This window comes from Cheilinus undulatus, linkage group 20 (genome assembly GCF_018320785.1).
Source record: "Cheilinus undulatus linkage group 20, ASM1832078v1, whole genome shotgun sequence".
Taxonomy (NCBI): Eukaryota; Metazoa; Chordata; class Actinopteri; order Labriformes; family Labridae; genus Cheilinus; species Cheilinus undulatus.
In genome coordinates this window covers 35,893,857-35,912,586 of record NC_054884.1, presented here as the reverse complement: position 1 = coordinate 35,912,586, position 18,730 = coordinate 35,893,857, and the positions used below count along the sequence as shown (strand labels likewise).

The 18,730-nt window shown below is 38.3% G+C and overlaps 1 protein-coding gene across 1 annotated transcript; it reads right to left on the bottom strand.

Annotated features, from left to right (window-relative positions):
* Positions 1–997: 997 nt before the first annotated feature.
* tubgcp2 (tubulin, gamma complex associated protein 2) lies at positions 998–16,033 on the bottom strand. The gene is made up of 18 exons (XM_041816503.1): positions 15,944–16,033; positions 15,434–15,594; positions 14,766–14,894; positions 13,970–14,146; positions 13,697–13,856; positions 10,511–10,718; positions 10,230–10,429; positions 8,873–9,062; positions 8,633–8,778; positions 8,368–8,548; positions 6,612–6,792; positions 6,344–6,516; positions 4,566–4,694; positions 4,354–4,474; positions 4,062–4,205; positions 3,115–3,231; positions 2,778–2,941; positions 998–1,435 (listed from the first exon to the last, which is right to left on the bottom strand). Exons 2-18 carry the CDS (start codon positions 15,581–15,583, stop codon positions 1,360–1,362), a joined length of 2,646 nt encoding a protein of 881 aa, XP_041672437.1. The 5' UTR covers positions 15,584–15,594; positions 15,944–16,033; the 3' UTR covers positions 998–1,359.
* Positions 16,034–18,730: the final 2,697 nt, after the last annotated feature.

Below are 18,730 nucleotides of genomic sequence, written 5' to 3'. Positions count from 1 at the left end.
GACGGTTGTCGCGCGCGTTCTGTTTCGACTGTTCATCCCTAAAAAACTATTTTTAAAAACTGAAGAGATTCATACTAAAATTTATGAACATCCTGAAATTTGCTTTTTAAAAACATAGATATAGCTAATTTAAAGGTTATACCAGTTAAATGCAAAATCTGTTGATTCAAAGACGATATGTCATTAACATAAAACAGCAAATATGCTGGTAAATAATGACAATTATTATTATTATTAATGTTATTAAAATAATTAAAAGAATACGAATAATATTTGGGGAAACAATTAATCAATGAATTGAATCAACAATTAAACGGCAAAAATGCTGAACAAATTCAATGATCTACATTGAGAAGGTACTTCGTGCAACAAGTTGTATGCTTTTATTTTGAATTGTCACGCCCATTTCCAGTATGGCTCTATTTTTCTTTGCTTACTTGACTTACAAGAAATGCTGTCATTGTATTACTTCAGAATCTAATGAACTGTCCTCAATCATCAACAAACCACTTCAAAATGTTTTCTGACATACAGTACGTTCAGAAAGTATTCAGTCCCCCTTTTTTCATTTTTCATATGCTGCAGCCTGATACTACAGTAGAAAAAAATTTATATTTTTATTCTCATCACTCTGCACTCAGTACCCCATCATGACTAAGTGAAAACAGAATGCAATATTGTTTTGCAAATGTATTAAAATAAAAAAATACACATTGACATAAGTCGAGACCTGTTGCAACAACACTGAATACTGTTTGAATGCACTGTATACCCTTAGACTTAACATTTATAGTAACCTTCACAACTGAAACTTTACATTTAAGTTGCCCTTTTCCACAACTATCAGCTACAAGGCAACCTTTTGAGAACCCTCTACAGTTCACCACAAACCTTTGTGGGATATTCTTGGAACAATTATACTGGAGCAGAACAGACTGATCATTCTTTGCAGGAAACAAAAACATTATTGAACAAAACCTTGAGGAAACATTACAGGAAGTTTCTCTGCTTGTATGGTGTTTAGTTAATGCAAAGGCCTGAGGTACAAATTCAGCAGTCTTGTTTAAATGAATACAAACATACATTTTGGTTTTACAGGTACAATAAGTTACCCATAAGGAGTGTCATGACGTACACTTTCAGAGCAGAATAAACATACAAGTTCCATATTTCTTAAAATGTACAGTTTGAAGCATTGAAATGAGGCTGCAAACATTAGACTTTAACTCTACATTTCTTACATACATTTTATAATTTACACACTGATGCATCAGTTCTGGGACTCCACAGCCTGTGGGCGGTTTGTGTAATAGAGAAAGAAAGGACATTTTTACAGCTGGACGAGACAGAGACAACATGCTATGCAGCTGCTTTCTGACTGCGCTCTATGGCCATCCTCTCGAGCCTCTCTGTGTAGAATCCATTGAAATCCAGCCTGGGAAATCAAAAGGGCAGTGTTGGTAACTTATGCACAAAACACCTTTTGTTCTAAATACAAACAAGTACAATTTGAGTGTTAGCTGTGTTTTGTCATGAGTTTGACTAAATGCACTAAGCCTTTATCAGCTTTCATAACTGGCCTTCTGATGTTTAAAGCTGTATTTATTGATATTTTCATCCACAAGGGGGCAGCAAACAAACACCAAGCCAGGCCAGGATCTCTCAGTAATATGTCTGCGCTTCATATTTTTTAGAGAACTATTTTCTAGCCAGCAACCACAAAACAAGATAACTACTTGTGGATTTATGACTAATAACACTCTAATTCCCCTTTATCAGCTCTAGTTTGCTCCAAGATTTTAAGAGGAAACATTTAGATCTTTATCTGCCCAGAGCTCCACTGTTTTTTTCTGGTTAGTTGTTACATTTTTAAGCAGAAGGCTGCTCAGCTGATAAAATACAATGCGTCTACTGTTTCGATCAAACACAGATTCAAAAAACGTGGTCACATAAAACCAAAACAATAACATTATAACAATTTCCCTCTATGGGAGTGCTTCCCAAAGTGTGGCCTGGGGCACACTGTTGGGCCCCAGAGGGACTGTAGGTGGGTTGCGAGAGGTCATTTTAAATCAGTAAAAAAGAGAAATTAAATCCCATTTTAAATGATCATAAATACATTATCATGTGATATTATTTTGAGTTTCAGACACTAAACACTGCCTGAAGTTCTCACTCATGTCACCTTTTTTTCTTTTATTTTCCCATTGTTGTGGTTTAACTGGTGTTAGATTAACTAGTGACACTCCGTTAAACATTCTACTTTTTGCTTGTTTCCCGATTTTACAAATTTGTATTTGCAACTACTTTAATGCTACTCAGGAGATGTTTGCCAGGCACAAAGGATTTTCTTTACAGAGATTAATATATAAAAAAAAGAATCTTAAGTGACTTTCTGAGTAATGCTAATGTCGCTAGAATAAAGTATTTGATTTGAAATTCCCTGTTATGAAAACAGAAACATGATAAAAAATATTTAAGTCCTGTGTTATGGTTGTTCAAGTGATTTTTGGTGGGCCTCTCAGGTCTTAAACTTGGCTGCAGCAGACCAAAGTTTAGGAAAGGCTGCTCTATGTGAATTTCAGTGTTTATGGTTTCAGCACAATATAAGAATTTACTTAAACTATTTTATCATTTCATAAGAAGGAGCAGACTTTATTTGAATGACAAATTTTTGTAATGGATAATATGAAACAGTTTACTTTAAAATACTGAGTTATATATTATCAATATAATAGAAAACAGGTCTTGAGCCTATATAATGTGGGCGGTTTTACCTGTAGATGATGCTGATCATGCTGTGCTCACAGTCGTTGGTGCTGTAAATGCTTAGTTTGTCCAGCAGGTCCAGCAGCAGAATGCTGAAGTTACTGTCAAACTTGCTGATGGTGGCCTCAAAGCCTGCGTCAGACTGCAGAGTGTCCACGTACTCCGATAATAACTGAAACAGTGAGAGAACACAACATGTTCAACCTTACCCCAGTCAAATTTTTCTACTCTGCTCAATGTTGATGACTTTTCACAACATGTTTACATTCTTGAATGTGTACGCAGGATTGGAACATCCCCTTCAGTACATAGTCTTTAAATGTGGTGGTTTTGGACATGCAGTACCTTCGTGGTGAGTCTCTTCTTCTCTGCTTCATCAGCCTGTTCGCTCTGTGTCGGTGGACTGTCCATGGTTCCTTGTTCCAGAGAAAGACGCTCTAACCTCATACTCTGGGTGAAACGCTGCAATAAACAGACAATAAACATCTGGGTTCAACATTTAAGAGCATTTGTTGCAGATTTTTAAGCTCTCTGGTGTACTTGTTTGTAGAAACGTAGTAATAAATGTAATTGTTTTTCACTGACCTATTTTTTCTGTTGGTTTAGATATGGAGCCACGCAGAAGCTTAAGCAGGAAGACAGTTTCTCACTCGTTCATTTATCTCCTTTCTCCCATTCTCTCTATTTAAGGAGTACTAAGCTAATCAGATACTGCCACAATCTCACCATGCATTTGTCATATTCTAAATCTGTTGTCCTCTCTTCCACAGTCAGCCTATCATTTCGGTGCTTCAACCCTCCTCCACCCCAGCCACCTCCATTCCACTTTATCAGCCCAGATCCACCCAGGTCTGCCGCTCATCTTATCCTGCATACCTCAGTCTCCTCCAAGCCACCTAATCTGTGTCCCAGTCCAGCTTTTTAGAACCCTACTCCTCATCTGATTCTGCCTCCCCTGTCACCTCGATTAGTGTCTAGACCCTATAGGGAAGTGGTTCTCGACTGTGGGGCATCACGACCCACCACCACCACCTTAAGGGAATACACAACCCAGATGTTATGGAAATGTGGTACTTCCACGAGTAATTTGTTGATCAATTGGAAAAACCAGCTTTGTCAATCAAAGTAAAGCAGATAAATTAGTAGAAATATTGAGACAAATACCTAATTTTACTCGTTTTCATGGGAACGTCTACTCATGCCATTTTCTTTTAAAATGATGATTTTACCGTTCAATTTTTGTCCTCTTTTATTGCTACCCAAGCCGTAGATTTGACGCAGTTTCAACCAACCTGCATGCAGTTAGTGAACTTGACGCAGACTGCTATAAGTTTGGAGAAGATCCGGAGAAGCTCCGGGTTTGTCAGCATGCAGTCCTTCAGGCAGTTGTCCAGAAAGCTTGTGTGATGGCAGAGAACGTCGTCAATGTTTGACGCCTGGAGGAGGAGAAGAAGGACAATCAAAACAAGACATCAGTTTCGCTACAACTTTAGGACATCCTGTCATTAAACTAACAACAAACCATCATTAGAAACAGTGGACTTATTCCCCCAACAACTGGTTTGTAGTTATCAGGACACTCACTGTTTTCAGGTTGTTCTCCATGATGTGCCAGTTGGGCTCCATCACCTCGAACATCATGTAGTACTGGATGTTCTGCACAAAGTTGAGCATGCGCTGTCGGAGGGCGAATGCCGCAGCGAACCTGTAAACAGGAAGTTTGAACAGACTGTGAAGACATTTGGCTGTCTGGGATTTTCAAATAGAGGTCCCCGAACATTTTTTTACTACCGTACCATTTTGGAGAACGTAAGGAGAACTGCTTGAAATCTTTGTTGCTGATCCACACATTGCAGAGCAGCCTCTCCACATGTTTGCAGTAAAACATGTGTCTGAACAACATCTGGTACCTCGTCAGGGCTTTCCTGGAAAGAACAAGACATTTTCACCATGACTAAAAAAGATTTTCATCAAAAGAAAAGGCATTACATGCTCACGTTTACATGTTTATAAAGTTATTCAAGGCTTCCATTTATTTTTGTAGACACTATTCTGCAAACTATCGTAGACTTCTTATTTACTCTTTACTAGAGATGCCCCAACTGATCGACAGGCAGTCATTGTTGACCAATTTCATTAAAAATATGTGATGGGTCAATGAGAATGAATGCTTCTAGCCACCAATCACCAAAAGCAATTATCTGTGATCAATTCTTGTGTCTGCAGCTGCAAGAAGAGCTGTAATTTTATAGGCTAATTCAATTTCAAGCAAGCATTTAGTGCAACATTACTGTCAAACTGAAATGCAGCATCTTTATTTATTCATCTTATTTTGCGATTACAATTTCTCATATAAATCTAAGTTCCCTGTCAGCAGATTTACAGCTGTTTTTATAGTTTAACGCTACCTTTTTTCTTCTTCTTTTATCATATTTTCCGGACTATAAGTCGCTGCCGAGTATAAGTCGCATCAGTCAAAAATGCGTCATGAAGAGGAAAAAAACATATACAAGTCGCACCAGATTATAAGTCGCATTTATTTAGAAATTTATTTCACAAAATCTTTCTTTCTGCTGCTCGATTACCATTTTCTGCTGCATGTTTTACTACCTGCTGTTTGTAATCTGCAGAATAGGATTTTCTTTTTGGAGGCATTTTGTTTGTGTTCAGTCTTTCTCAGTTGTCTTTAAGTTAATGTTTCAATTAATTTTTTCAGTGGTACAGGAGCAGCATATTGTTGTCACAAGCCTAGAGCGCCCTCTCGCGGCTGTAGACGGTAATGTTTACTCCTTGGTTCATGTCAGTCAGTATGAATTAACATTTAAAAACATGTTGAATTATACATATTTTGATATATAAGTTGTACTTGACTATAAGTTGCAGGAACAGCCAAACTATGAAAAAAAGTGCGACTTATAGTCTGGAAAATACGATATTTGTCCTTTCACCAAACACCAAGTCAATTTCCTAGTCTGTGAAAATGTACCTGCCAATACAACTTAAAGGTCACATATTTTACCCCTTTAAGACAAGTTTATCTTGGTCTCAGAGGTCCCAAGAACATGCCTGTGAAGTTTGTTTCTGAAAAAAAAACACTCCAGTATAGGATTTTTGCTTGTCTAAAAACCCCTTTTTCAGCCCTGCTCAGAACGAGCTGTTTCTGTGTCTGTGGCTTTAAGTGTTATTGAGCTGTCTGACCCGCCCCTCTCAGGAAATGGATGTGGCTTAATGGATGTGGCTCAGGAGAATCATGAGAAGAGGGCGGAGCTTTCTTCCAAGTCGGGAGAGCTAACCACACATGGGGGCAGGGCTAACTCCTCACATGACATCATGAGGGTAAAATCTGAGAACGGCTTGTTTCAGCCCACATTTTCTGAAAGGAGGAGAAAGAGAGGGGGGAAGGAATGGATTTTTCTGATTCTTGGGGGGATTGAGGACAGGCCAGGGGCACATATTTTTGTTAGAAAAGCCTGAAAAAGTGTATTTTGCCTAATGTGTGACCTTTAATTCTGAAAAAATAATATCCCTCTCCCTACAGATTAGAAAAAAAAGACACTCAGCAGCAGAGCTGAACCTGTTGATGATGAGTGAGAGCGGCCATTTGACGATGTAGTCGAAGGAGAAAGCTTCCAGCCCGCTCAGCGTGTTGTCTGTCGGGTCTGCGTTGATAATGGCTTTCTCCTGTTTGGTCTCGATGGCGAGAACTCGCAGCAGCTGAGTGATGACGTCATGAGGCATCAAGTCGATCTGTGATCAGCCAATCAGAGATCAGCTTGTGAGTGGAGGCAGACTACTAGACGTGTGGCCTACATGTGGTTTCTTATCATTTCAGTCCCATTCACCTTGAGGTCGTCTTTGAAGGGGTCGGTGTTGGTCGTGCTCATCCTCAGAGCCAGCTCCAAGAGTGCCTCCAGTCTGGGGGGAACAACGTCATCTACTGGTTTCTTCAGCTCCTCCTCCGTCAGGTCCATGAAATGAACAAAGAAATCCCCTTTGTCCATTAAGAAGTAGTGCTTGATGGATCTGACAAAAACAAAACAGGAGAGCAAGTTTTACAATAATCATCCTGAGAAATTACAGAAATAATTTCAAAACTCATCTCATTAGACAAGGCAGGGCATCATGGACCAAAATATTTAAATGAGTACTTTTTTCTGTAAAAAAATAATAATGCTGAACTTAATATGATTCTAGTAAAATCAAACAATATTGATTTTTTAATAACAAAGCAACAAAAATAGAAGTCCTAGACGCCACAATTTTTGTTTTTTATTATCAAGAAATGTCAGATATACTCCTTCAAACCATCTAAATTGAACAAAATGTTGGCATTGTTTCTGTATATTGAGGTTGTCCTAATACTCCATACTCTTTCCATAAACATTTTTTTAAATAATAATAAAGACTGTGTCCAAAATCACCTATTCTCTACCTATATACCTACCTATATATACCTATTCTCTAAATCAGGGGTGTCAAACGCAAGGCCTTAACTAGCCCGGTACAGTGATAGAGATAAAAAGACAGGAATGTAGGAAGAGAAATTAATTTGTGTTTTATTTCAAATTTTCAATTTTGCATCTCACAATTACAACTTAAACTTATGATTTATTTTATTTTTTGACCTTTTAGACTCACAATTTCAAATTATAAGTCATATTTTGACCTTTCAATTCATAATTTTGACTTTTACCTCATATGTTGAACATTTAAACTCATTATTCTGAATTGTATCTCATACTTTGATCTTTTTAACACTTGACCTTGACTTTTGATCCCTTTTTTGGAAATATGACTCACAATGTACAATTTAAACTCATGATTTTGACTTTTCTCTCATATTTTAACCCTTTAGAATCATGATTTTTTTTTTATCTCTTTAAATGATAAAATCTGGATTATTAACCACAGTTTATTTTTTTAGGATCTACCAAGGGTAAAAGGAAACTAACATAGTTCTTGTGCTGCTGTGTAACACCTTTCGTACTATCTGCTTTTGCTGTACAGGGTTTGCGCATCTACTAGCTACAATACGGTAGATGAGCCCTGAACCTGCAGTGATGAGAGACTCGCAGCTTTAAAGATGATCTGCCATCCTCGGCTCGTCATTCGTTCTTACTGAAGAGTGTTCTCAGCGCTCCACACAGTGTATCTACTTACCATGTACTCTTATTTTTCTTTTTAATTGTTATCACCTTACAAGTGGGAATGCAGTTAAAAAGTGGTGCAAACCCCCTGCCTACGTGGTTGTGTTATGTATTCCAGCCTGTTCTGAGCAGTGAAGTAGTCATGTGCATATACACCATAAATGGGATGACTTTTCAATCATGTTAGGTCTTGTGCTGTGTGTGAGTGACAATGGCAGCTGCATGCACCTGCAGCAAGTCACAGCAAACTTTTCATGGTAAATTATCTAAGTCCATAATAACTTTTTTGAAAGTATAAAAGCTTTTTAAAAAAAAAAACAATATATCTCCCAGTTTTCTGTGCGTAAACTGTCCAGGGGTTACATAAAATGAGATTAAAATCAGATATTTTACAAAAATAGGAAAGGAAAACTGCAGAAGCTTCATACAGAGAGATAAAATCTCTGTTTACCTGAGGCGTGACACCAGCTCCTTCTCCTCCATGAGGAAGTCTAGCAGCACCTTGCTGGCGTAGTTGTAAGCCTTCTCTATCTGCTCCACATACGCCCGCTCCTTCAGGGTGTACAGGACCTCTTTAGCATCCGGACACGTCACATCACGGCCACACTCCCGCACCACGTTCAGGTATTTACCTACAAAAGAACAGAGAACTCCATCAAACCTCTTGTCAAAAAATACTCTTGTTAAAGCTTTGACGTGTTTGGTGAAGTTTTTACCAGTGCTTAATATTTTGTCAGCCATTTTCTGCAAAAAAGAAGGAATACGATGTTGAACGATGGTGTATCTCTGATCCCAGTACTTGTCATTGTAGTCTTCCTGGATTTTCTCTTTCTGCAGCTCATGCTCCTCCACCATGAACTCACTGAGAGAGAGCAAAATCAAACATTACACCAGATTTGAAAACAAAGCAGATTCAGTGGTAGAGGGTTATTTTGAGGTCAACCTTATTGCCCTACCTGTATGGATCATTAATGATGCCTCTGTAGATCCACTTCTCCAGTATCTCAAAGTAAGGGACGCTGGCTGCTTTGGTGAGGTAAAGACACGGCTCCTGAGCCTGGCTGTCTCCGGTGTAGTTGAAGGTTCGATCATGAAGAAGACTCAGTGTCGACCCACCCATACACTCCCCTTTGTCCAGGGATGAGGCTGTGGAAATGGCAGAAAAGTTGACATGAAGCCTTTCCTTTCCTTTCTTAAAGCAGGGGTGTCAAGCTCAATCACAGCAGGGTCCTGATTCTGGATTTAGGTCAATCCTGAGGGCCTACTAGGGTCAACACTAACTATAAACTGTCAACCTCATTTTCATCAGTTATAAAATATGAAAAAAAAAGCACTGATGATAAATCATTTAGAAATTCAAAAAGTAAAAATGATAAGTTTAAAAACTCAAAATCTGAGGTACAAAGTCCAACTTAATTGTGCTAAAGGTCAGAACACGGTATTAAAAAGAGAAAAATAATGTTTTTTAAAAGAAAATATATGAGTAGAAAGTTGGAATCATTAGTTTGGAAGGTCAAGATATTAGATAAAATTTGAAATCATAACTTTAAAAGTCAAAATATGACTTAGGATTTAAATTGTGAGTCTGATGGGTCAAAATATGGGATTGAAAAGCCAAAGTCAGGAGTTGAAAATGTCCAAATATGAGCTAAAATTAAAAATAATGATTTAAAAAAGTTAAAAATATGAATCAAATTGAATCTTAAAGGTCAAAATTTAATCAACAAAAGTCAAAATTACAAATTTAAAATGTCAAAATATAATATAAAAAGTCAAAATTACACATTTAAAATGTCAAAATATGAGAAAAAATAGAAATCATGTGTTTAAAAAGACAAAATATGGTATTAAAAAGACAAAATAATGAGTTGAAAAGGTAAAAATATGACTTAAACTCCAAATTACAAGTTAAAAAGGTCAAAGTTTGAAATAAAAAGCCAAACTCACAAGTTTGAGTCACAATCTTGAAATGAAAAATTCTGACTTACCTAATTTTATTACTCTTTACTTTTCTGGGTTTTTTTTACGGCTTTAAAAGGATATTCTGAACAACCAAGTTTTAGTTTACATTTTCATACTGGAGGAAATCTGCAGACCTCATACTGATGGGCCAGTTATAATAGAAATATGATATGATCTTGCGGGCCGGGTTTAACCATTCCATGGGCCGAATCTGGCCCCTGGGCCTTCAGTTTGACACCCCTGCTTTAAAGCCTTCTTTTGTCCTTTGGTCTGAAATAGCTGCCAAGCTGATGCCTTCAAAGACAACTGTGTGAATATAAATCAGGCTAATATGCATGTTCAGACTCGTACCGATGGAGGCCAGTATCTCCATGGTTCTCATGGTGGGCTGAATGTAGAACCAGAGTTTCTGCAGGGACAGCAGACCCTGTCGCTGCAGATGCTCCAGCTGAGTGACCAGAATCCGATACTCCTTCATCAGAGTCCTCATTGCCGCCGTTAGTGCGTGGTTCACCTGACCGTACTCAAAAGACGACTTCTCCTCAATGAAGCTGGAGGACAGACACAGAAAATCTAATGATTCCTCCTCACAGTCATAAATGTACAGAAACACACAAGCTTACCACACCCACCGTGTTATAGTGGAGTAATACGAGGCTACAGGTAGAATCCTGTTGACCAGCTCTTTGACAGACATGTCCAGCGTTGAATCAACGATGAAGGAGCGGTTCTGTCTCCCAAGCACAGGCTGAGCTGTGATGTCTCGCCCATCAACGCCCACCAGCACAGACAGTAGATCCTCCACTAGAGCCTGTTCTTGAGCAGCTGGGAGCATCGTACCTGAGCACAGGTGAGATCATTACAAATACAAGCAACAATCAGAGATGGGTTATATCACCTTAAGTTTACATATTGGTAGTGGTCGGAGGTAAACAGGTATCAGAAAGTCATCAGTAAAATTTCTGTGCATGTGCACAGGTCAGTAGCACTGGTGCTTGCATCCTGGCTAACACTTACTTCATGTTTGACTTGAAAAGTGTGCCAACTATTATTGAGTTCTGATGTTGAAATCATTTGTTTTTGGTACTTTTAAACCATTTTTCCCAACCATAACTGGCACATCTGTTTGCCACTTTTAAACCATCTTTTGACCTTTCACCTACTTCAATGCCTGTTGCCACTTTTTGCTGCTTTCAGCTATTTTTGCAAGTTTCTCCTACTTTGCACCACTTTTTTGGAACTTTCTTTCTAGTTTCATCCTGGTTTGCCCTTTGTCACCCATTTCTGCCACTTTTATTTTCTAACCACTTCTTGCCCACATGCGAAGTTTTTTCCCCTTTTTGCCTTTCTCTGCCACTTTGTGCCCATTTCTGCAACATCTTTCTGCAACTTTTGTCTACTTTAGCCATCATTTCTGCCACTTTTTGTCCACATATGCTGCATTAACCAATTTCTATATTTTTTGCAACTGTCTGCCCATTTTTACATAGGTTTTTTTTGTAAGTTTTTGCCCTTGTTGCCACTTCTCTCAGCCGCCTTACCCAACTCTGCCACTTTTTTGCCACTTTTGCCCATTTTTGCCACTTTGAATCCATTTATGCCACTTTTCACCCCACACTTTGCAACTGTTCAGTTTCTAGCCTTATTTCACCCATTTTTGCACATATTGGTAGGTTTTTGCCCCTTTACCATTTTCTGCCATCTTTCATCCAATTTTTTGCCACTTTTCTCTCATTTTATGCCCATTGATGCCACGTTTTTATGCTTTTTGCACATTTTTGTATTGTTTTATGTAACATTTAGTAAACTGTTGCCACTTCTTTTTGCCACTTTTCACCCATTTTTTAAACTTTTTGCCCATTTTTGCCACTTTTAATCTATTTAACCCAACACCTTTCCCTTTTAACTTCTAACTCAACTGTATAACGCAATGTTACGGTGTCATTTTTTTCTGATCACATTTTCTACTTCTGATGTGAACACATTGCATAGGAAGTGATGCACATCACTACCTAACACTTAAACAGTAGGGGTGTAAATCACAAGTTTCATCCCGATATGATATAGATATTTTGGAATATACGATATTTTTCCGATATCACAAAATCTGCCACGATATGGTTTTGATTTGATTCGATTCAGGGCCCAGGGTCGATTTTAGGCAATTTTGTACAAAAATTCACACAGTAACAGAAAAAATAAAAGTTTCTGCAATTAAATTATTGACAGTTCTCTGTATTTAATAAAAACATGTCTTTAACAAAAACAACAAAGACCCGATTACCCTGATTACCTTTAAATTAGGAACACAACTACGCACATTTGTGTTAAAACATGTTGATTTAAAACAGCAAACATTTTCAGTACCAAACATTTTATTTCCTCACATCCCCAGATCACTCTAAAGCATCAATATGGACTTTTTCTGCAACCCTTTATAATAATGATCAAAATGTTTGGCCTGTGTTCCCATTTTAGATTTTTTTCTTAAATTTATTTACACACATGTGGACTTCAACAGATATTTCTGCTTTATATTAGCCCTTCATACTTTACACAGGGGCCTGTTAATGTGGCAGATAGTTCATTTTTGTAGTTTATTCACCTTATCAGATTTAGATGAGGTAAAATATGGGGTATATGATGTTATATAATGATTCTATATCATTTTTTAATTATTGCAACCTCGATTTTAATAAATAGAAAGGTTAGACTGAATACTCGAGCAAAGCCTTATTACAGAAGACGTTCCTGTGATGTGCAGCTTTATAACAAGAGCGAGGGGGTGGGGGGTATACAGAGAACAGCTGTCCTGTCCAGACAGCACTCGCTTCCTCAGCCATAACGAGTGGAGTGTTTTTGTCTGTGAACAATCTCATACGGCGGTTATATACAAATAAAGACGTAGATGTAGTCGGCAAACTAAGGGGAGAGATCCGTCCTGCAGTCGCGTCTGTCTGAAATATATCCACACAGCAGAGAGAGGAGAGGATATCCTCTTTCACTTAGCCGTGAAACTTGGCTTGCAGCTAGCTTGTTGAGGACGCTGCCTGGGGCGGGAACTAACAGGCGTGTGTGGGGAATTACAAAATAAAAGCGTAGCTTGAAGCATCCATTTAGATCGATGTTTTGACTTTCCATCGATCTGATTGGATCATCAATCAACCAATCGATAAATCGATATACATCGATGAATCGTTACATCTCTGTTAAACAGTGGAGCAAACTCTAAGCAACATCAAAAAATTGGTTTAATAATCAATTAATAATTAATTTATTTCATTTATAATTAACTATTTTTATATCAGGACTTTTAGCTGTCCTTTGTTTTAAATGAAAAAAAAAACAACAACTTTTTTTTACACATCTTTTGTATTGTAGGTGCCACAAAAGCATACAGTGTTATTCAATACATTTTTAAAAGAACTCTGACTTATTGTCTATTTTTAGTTCAAACATGTTTCTAAGCATGTCAAAGTTCTTCTTTTAAGCTGTCATTAAAAACAAATAATTAAGCTGAGCAAGCAAAACCATCAAGGGATCCCACAGCGTGCAACCCGACTGGTCGACTATAAGAATAGTCATTAGTTGCATCCCTAATTGTGTGTGCACTACAACACCATGTATGCGGTTCAACTGGTGATAAAAGTGTTGTAAAAATGCCCTCCATGGCAGAAATGTTACCAGTGACGGCACTGATACCGGTTTACTACCCACCACTTACAACAACAAACAGTTGGAGAACATAATTCATGAAAATCCATTAACAAAAGAATACACTGAGTTCAAGAAATTGATTTAAGGCTGTCCCTCCTTACCGATGGCCACAGCTGGATCTCCTGGTGGAGATGGGCTAGTGATGAAGTCTCCGAGGAGAGCCGGACGTTCATACACCCAGTTTGGAAACACAGGATTGGGCTGAGTCGGGTTCTTCTTGTAGTGTTTGTCCCTTAGCATCTTGCGGGTAACTTCAGCAGGCTGCAGACAAAATTCACAAACAGATGTCAATGAATTTCAATCAGCACCAGACACAGGGCGACATGTAATTTGTTTACTCCACAGCTGTTAAGTTCAGTGAGTGTAATACTCACTAGAGGAGCATTGGAGCTGGCCGTTGCGTTTCCGAGCTTCTTTCTCAGCTCATCCAGCTCCTGCATGGACATTTTGGTGCTGGTCTGAGGCAGACTGTAGCTTGTGGTTGTGGTCGATGCTGTGTTTGCTGAGGACTCTGACCTCTCTTTGGCATTTTGCTGCAGGCACTGGAGCGTCTACAAAAATTTCATGAGACTCTATGACTACAGGCATTGAATATACAGTCATGGACAACAGTATTGGCAATCCTGCAATTTTTTTCAGAAAATACACTATTTCTCCCAGAAATTGTTGCAATTACAAATGTTTTTGGTAAACACGTTTATTTCCTTTATGTGTATTGGAACAACACAAAAAAACAGTCAATATATAACCTGCTTTGTGACTACGTACTACATCCAAGGCTGTCAAAAATCTTTATACTCCTTTTATATCATATGGTTTAAACAATACAATATCAGGTTTTTTATGTTTGATGGTACTAAAAGTACTAAAAAAACATACAGTTAACTCATAATTCTGTGAGTGGAGAAGGAAAAACAGCGTGCAGAGCAGTGATATAGAGAGATGTGTTATTTTTTGATTTTCTAAAGAAGTTAGAAACACCAAAAATCCAGCAAAGACTTTAAGGAAGATTCAGAGTTTTTATGACTTATGCCTCTTTGTGCCTGCTGCACTCCTCTCTGCTCCACCCTCTTTCACAGCCTCTATCCTCAGTGTCTCTTAAAAGCAGATAAAGTGCAAAGAAAAGGCATAGGGATGTCTCCTCTTCTGGTATCGGGTAGCTAAAATTACCTCTTTGTCCTCGCAGAGCTTGGAGAGCAGATAGACTAATGGATCAAGGTTTCTGACATTTTTGGACTTAAGCTCCTCATACTTCCTCAAGAAGTCCTCAGGAGTTTTGGAAAATTCTGCTAATTTAACCTGAAAATAAAAAGAGCAAACATCAAGGAAAAAAAAAAGTTAAGTAAAACATTTCATCTTTACAATACCAGCAGTAATTTAGCTATGTTACTGTTCTTCTAGACTTATTCTTCTTAGATTGTTAAACTGAAATGAGGACATACATGTTTATATTTCTTTTGTTACCGTCAGTACATGGTCATTATTTCATTATCTGCTGATTGAATGTTGGGTTTCTGCAACAATAATAGAGTAGATTTAAATAACATTATACCATGGTCTTGGTGAACACTCGATTCTGATTGGCTCTGGAAATTCCATTAGTGTCCATTAACTTCTGATACATGGACCCGGTTCGAACTCCACAAGTACTTCCGGTCAAAAAATCATCACACTGTTCCAAATTAATGCGCGGCAGCCGTTAGCCGTTACTGATAATTGGACACCTCGTCGGGAAGTAACCCTTACATAACTTATCCAAATACAGGTTTGTATTCTAAAGTTATACATTTTAACACGCATGTCACCCACATCTCCATCAGCAGTAACGTTTCACCCACCTTCGCGCTGTGAGCAGAGACTGTGGTCGTTACATAAGGGGTCCTGTGTTTCTGCAGCAGGTCTATGTAGCCCTCTGCTCCATCTCCTCCTCGAACATGAAGCAGACTCAGCAGCTCGTTCACATCGTGGTGGATCCTGAACTCACTCATGGCTCAGGACGCTACAATAACAACACACTTCATTCAGGGGGGAGGGAGAGAACTGCAGCTAATTTACGGGGCAACTCGGCATTCTATTAACTTGCTAATACCGCTAAAACAGCTCGAAACAGAGCTCAGAGGACAGCCTCCATTTAGACCAGCAATTTCAGAAACAAAGCTAACGTTACTTCATGCTAGCTTGCTAACTAGCCTACATGCCAAAACCATTGAAAATGAATTGACAAAACTGATGGGGATGCTAACTGCGTTGCTAGCTCTTTTAGAGTCAAAAATATTTTATCATCGTTATAATGCAGATCTCATTAATCGTAATTCTTCTCAGATGTAATCAATGGGTCTTCACTGTACCTGTCAGTTGTATTTTCTTCAATACAACATCGAACACTGACACCGAACGCGCCTGTCGCTAGTCAAATTCTTCTTCTTCTTCTGAATTTCCGGCAGAGTACACCCAGCCAAGGCGTAATGCTGCCCCCCACAGGTCGCTAATGCTGGTTATTCAGGCGCCTCAAAATCTAGCATACAGTCCAGTCCAATGGAGAACTTGATAGAATAAAGATTGTTTCATTAGCAATTCAAAATATACAAATAAAATCCACCGATGACTCATACAGTTTTGCATGTTTAACACATAAATAAATAAATGAATAAAAAAAAAATCAACTTAAAAATTAAAAACATAATGTACCCGTGATTTGTCATTATAACACAAAATTAAAAAAATATGCACATGTGAAACAAAAGCACAGATAGAAATGACCAGAAATCAAGCAGAAGAAATAATAGTATTCAAAGAGGACGTTCAAGTTTTTTAATATTTTGATATTATATGATATTGCAAGTTTTAAAACAATATTTTAGTATTAAAAATACCTCTGAAAACACATGCAGATGTATCTTTACTGGTCTGTTTAATTGTAGTAACCAAGCATGCTTGTACAAATTCCCAAGGCACACCAAGACATGCCTCGAGGCACACCGGTGTGCTTTGCCACACCATTTGAGAATCTCTGCCTTAAACTGTCAGTCTGAGAGTCAACCATCGCTCCAGCTGGGGATGCTACAATGTGTGTGTGACAGAGCTGTCATAACTTTGGTGAGTGAACATCAGCAACACAACTGAAACACTTAGAAAAACTTAAATTATAGAAAACAAACCCTGAGAATTATTTTTCAATATGTGATCCTCACAGCCTTTGTTAGATAGAAATAACTTGATTTACAGAATAAAAGATCCACAAAGACAGTCAAGTGTTTCCTGCCCTCATGTGGCCAAAGTGAAGAACTAGGTGTTTACATAAAAACAGAGAGGGAAGCTTTAGTACAGTGATGGGAATTTAAACTCTTTTCAGTGATCTGGATCATTTGGCTCAGCTCAGCAAAAAGAGCTGACTGCTCTTCATTCGGGAACCAGTTTGACTTCATTTGACCTGCCAATTTTAGCAATATCATAACATATGATTGTTGTCGGGCAGGTATTTTACCTCAACTATGCTCAATTTTTAAATCTCATGAAAATATCATGTAACTATTGTCAAAATCTACTGTCTCCCCAAAACCCCATGTGGGTCTGATGAAATCTGCTCACTGGTTGGGATGTATGACACACCTGATGTAAAACATTAATGTTACACCATCAAATATAAGTCCTTAAAGTAAGGTGTGCCTGTAGTAGAGGAACAAAGATCATCCCAACTAATCAATCAAATAACACTCAGACACACAATCTATGTACAAATGCTAACAATAATAATAGTTATAAAAATACAAAACAGCTTTCTATTGGGATCCGGCTCTTATTGTTCACATAAAAAAGCCGCCGGTTCTTTGAGAGAAAAAAAAAAAAAGAGAAAAAAAAAACTCAGAGGGTGAATGGATGAACGTTCTGTCTTTCACATCTTTATGGGCCAATCAGAGCAAATAAACATGTGACGTAGCTGCCAGCGAGCTGTGTCTGCACCCCTACCGAAACTCCATTAGAGCTGCATAACGCAAACCATGGCGACTGTAGATGTGTCGGTACACGACTTTTGTTGTTTCTGAAAAGAAAAAAACTCACTGCTGTTCTCTGTTCTTCTATTGATGACCAAATGTCATCAAGTTCTGATAAAACTGGTGCTTTAGCAGCATCCATGCTAATGTCCCGCCTCTTGTTGCTGTCTGTTTATACAAACCTTGCTGCACCCAAAAGTACTGCCCCTCATCGTTGATTGGTCCTGTGACTTTCTAACTGGGCCAAAACGGTTCAGACGGGAGCTTTGCAAGATAGATTCACCAGTGAGAAACACGGAAACGGGCGTATCCATCTGCTTTGCAAGGTTACCTAACTGAGTGTAAATGACCTGGAATTATTTTAGTGTCGACCATGGCAAAGGCTGTTTGAAGTCTCTAACTGAAAAGGAAGGGGCTTCATTATTTCCTTTATCTCCTTTAGCCGAGGAAACACTTGACACTTGATAAACTTGACTGTAACTTAACAGGTGAATCTCAAAAAAAAGTTCATTATTTTTTGTCAGTCATTTCAGAAAGTGAAACCCATATATCAAATAGACTCATTACACATAGAGTGAAATATTTCAAGCCTTTATTTCTTTAAGTGTTGATGATTACAGCTTACAGATATGAAAACCCAAAATTCAGTGTCTCAAAAAATTAGAATATTACATAAGATCCATAAAAAAATGATATTTCAAACAGTAATGTCAGGCTTCTGAAAAGTATGTTCATTTCTATGCACTCAATACTTAGTTGGGCCTCCTTTTGCATGAATAACTGCATCAACGTGGTGTGGCATGGAGGCGATCAGCCTGTGGCACTGCTCTGGTGTAATGGAAGCCCAGGTTGCTTTGATAGCGGCCTTCAGGTCATCTGCATTGTTGGGTCTGGTATCTCTCATCTTCCTCTTGACAATATCCCATAGATTCTCTATGTGGTTCAGGTCAGGCCAGTTTGCTGGCCAGTCAAGCACAGTAACACCACAGTCACTGAACCAGCTTTTGGTACCTTTGGCAGTGTGGGCAGGTGCCAGGTCCTGCTGGAAAATGAAATCAGCATCTCCATAAAGCTTGTCAATGGAATCATGAAGGTCTCTAAAATGTCCTGGTAGATGGCTGCATTGACTTTGGACTTCAGAAA

Bases quoted from the DNA above. Each gene is read 5' to 3' on its own strand.
- tubgcp2 (XM_041816503.1), bottom strand. From the start codon at position 15,583: ATGAGTGAGTTCAGGATCCACCACGATGTGAACGAGCTGCTGAGTCTG. The intron at 6,517-6,611 runs GTGAATGGGACT...GGCTGATCACAG, and splicing joins CCTTCAAAGACGACCTCAAG to ATCGACTTGATGCCTCATGA. The intron at 4,475-4,565 runs GTACGGTAGTAA...TCCTGTTTACAG, and splicing joins TCCTTACGTTCTCCAAAATG to GTTCGCTGCGGCATTCGCCC.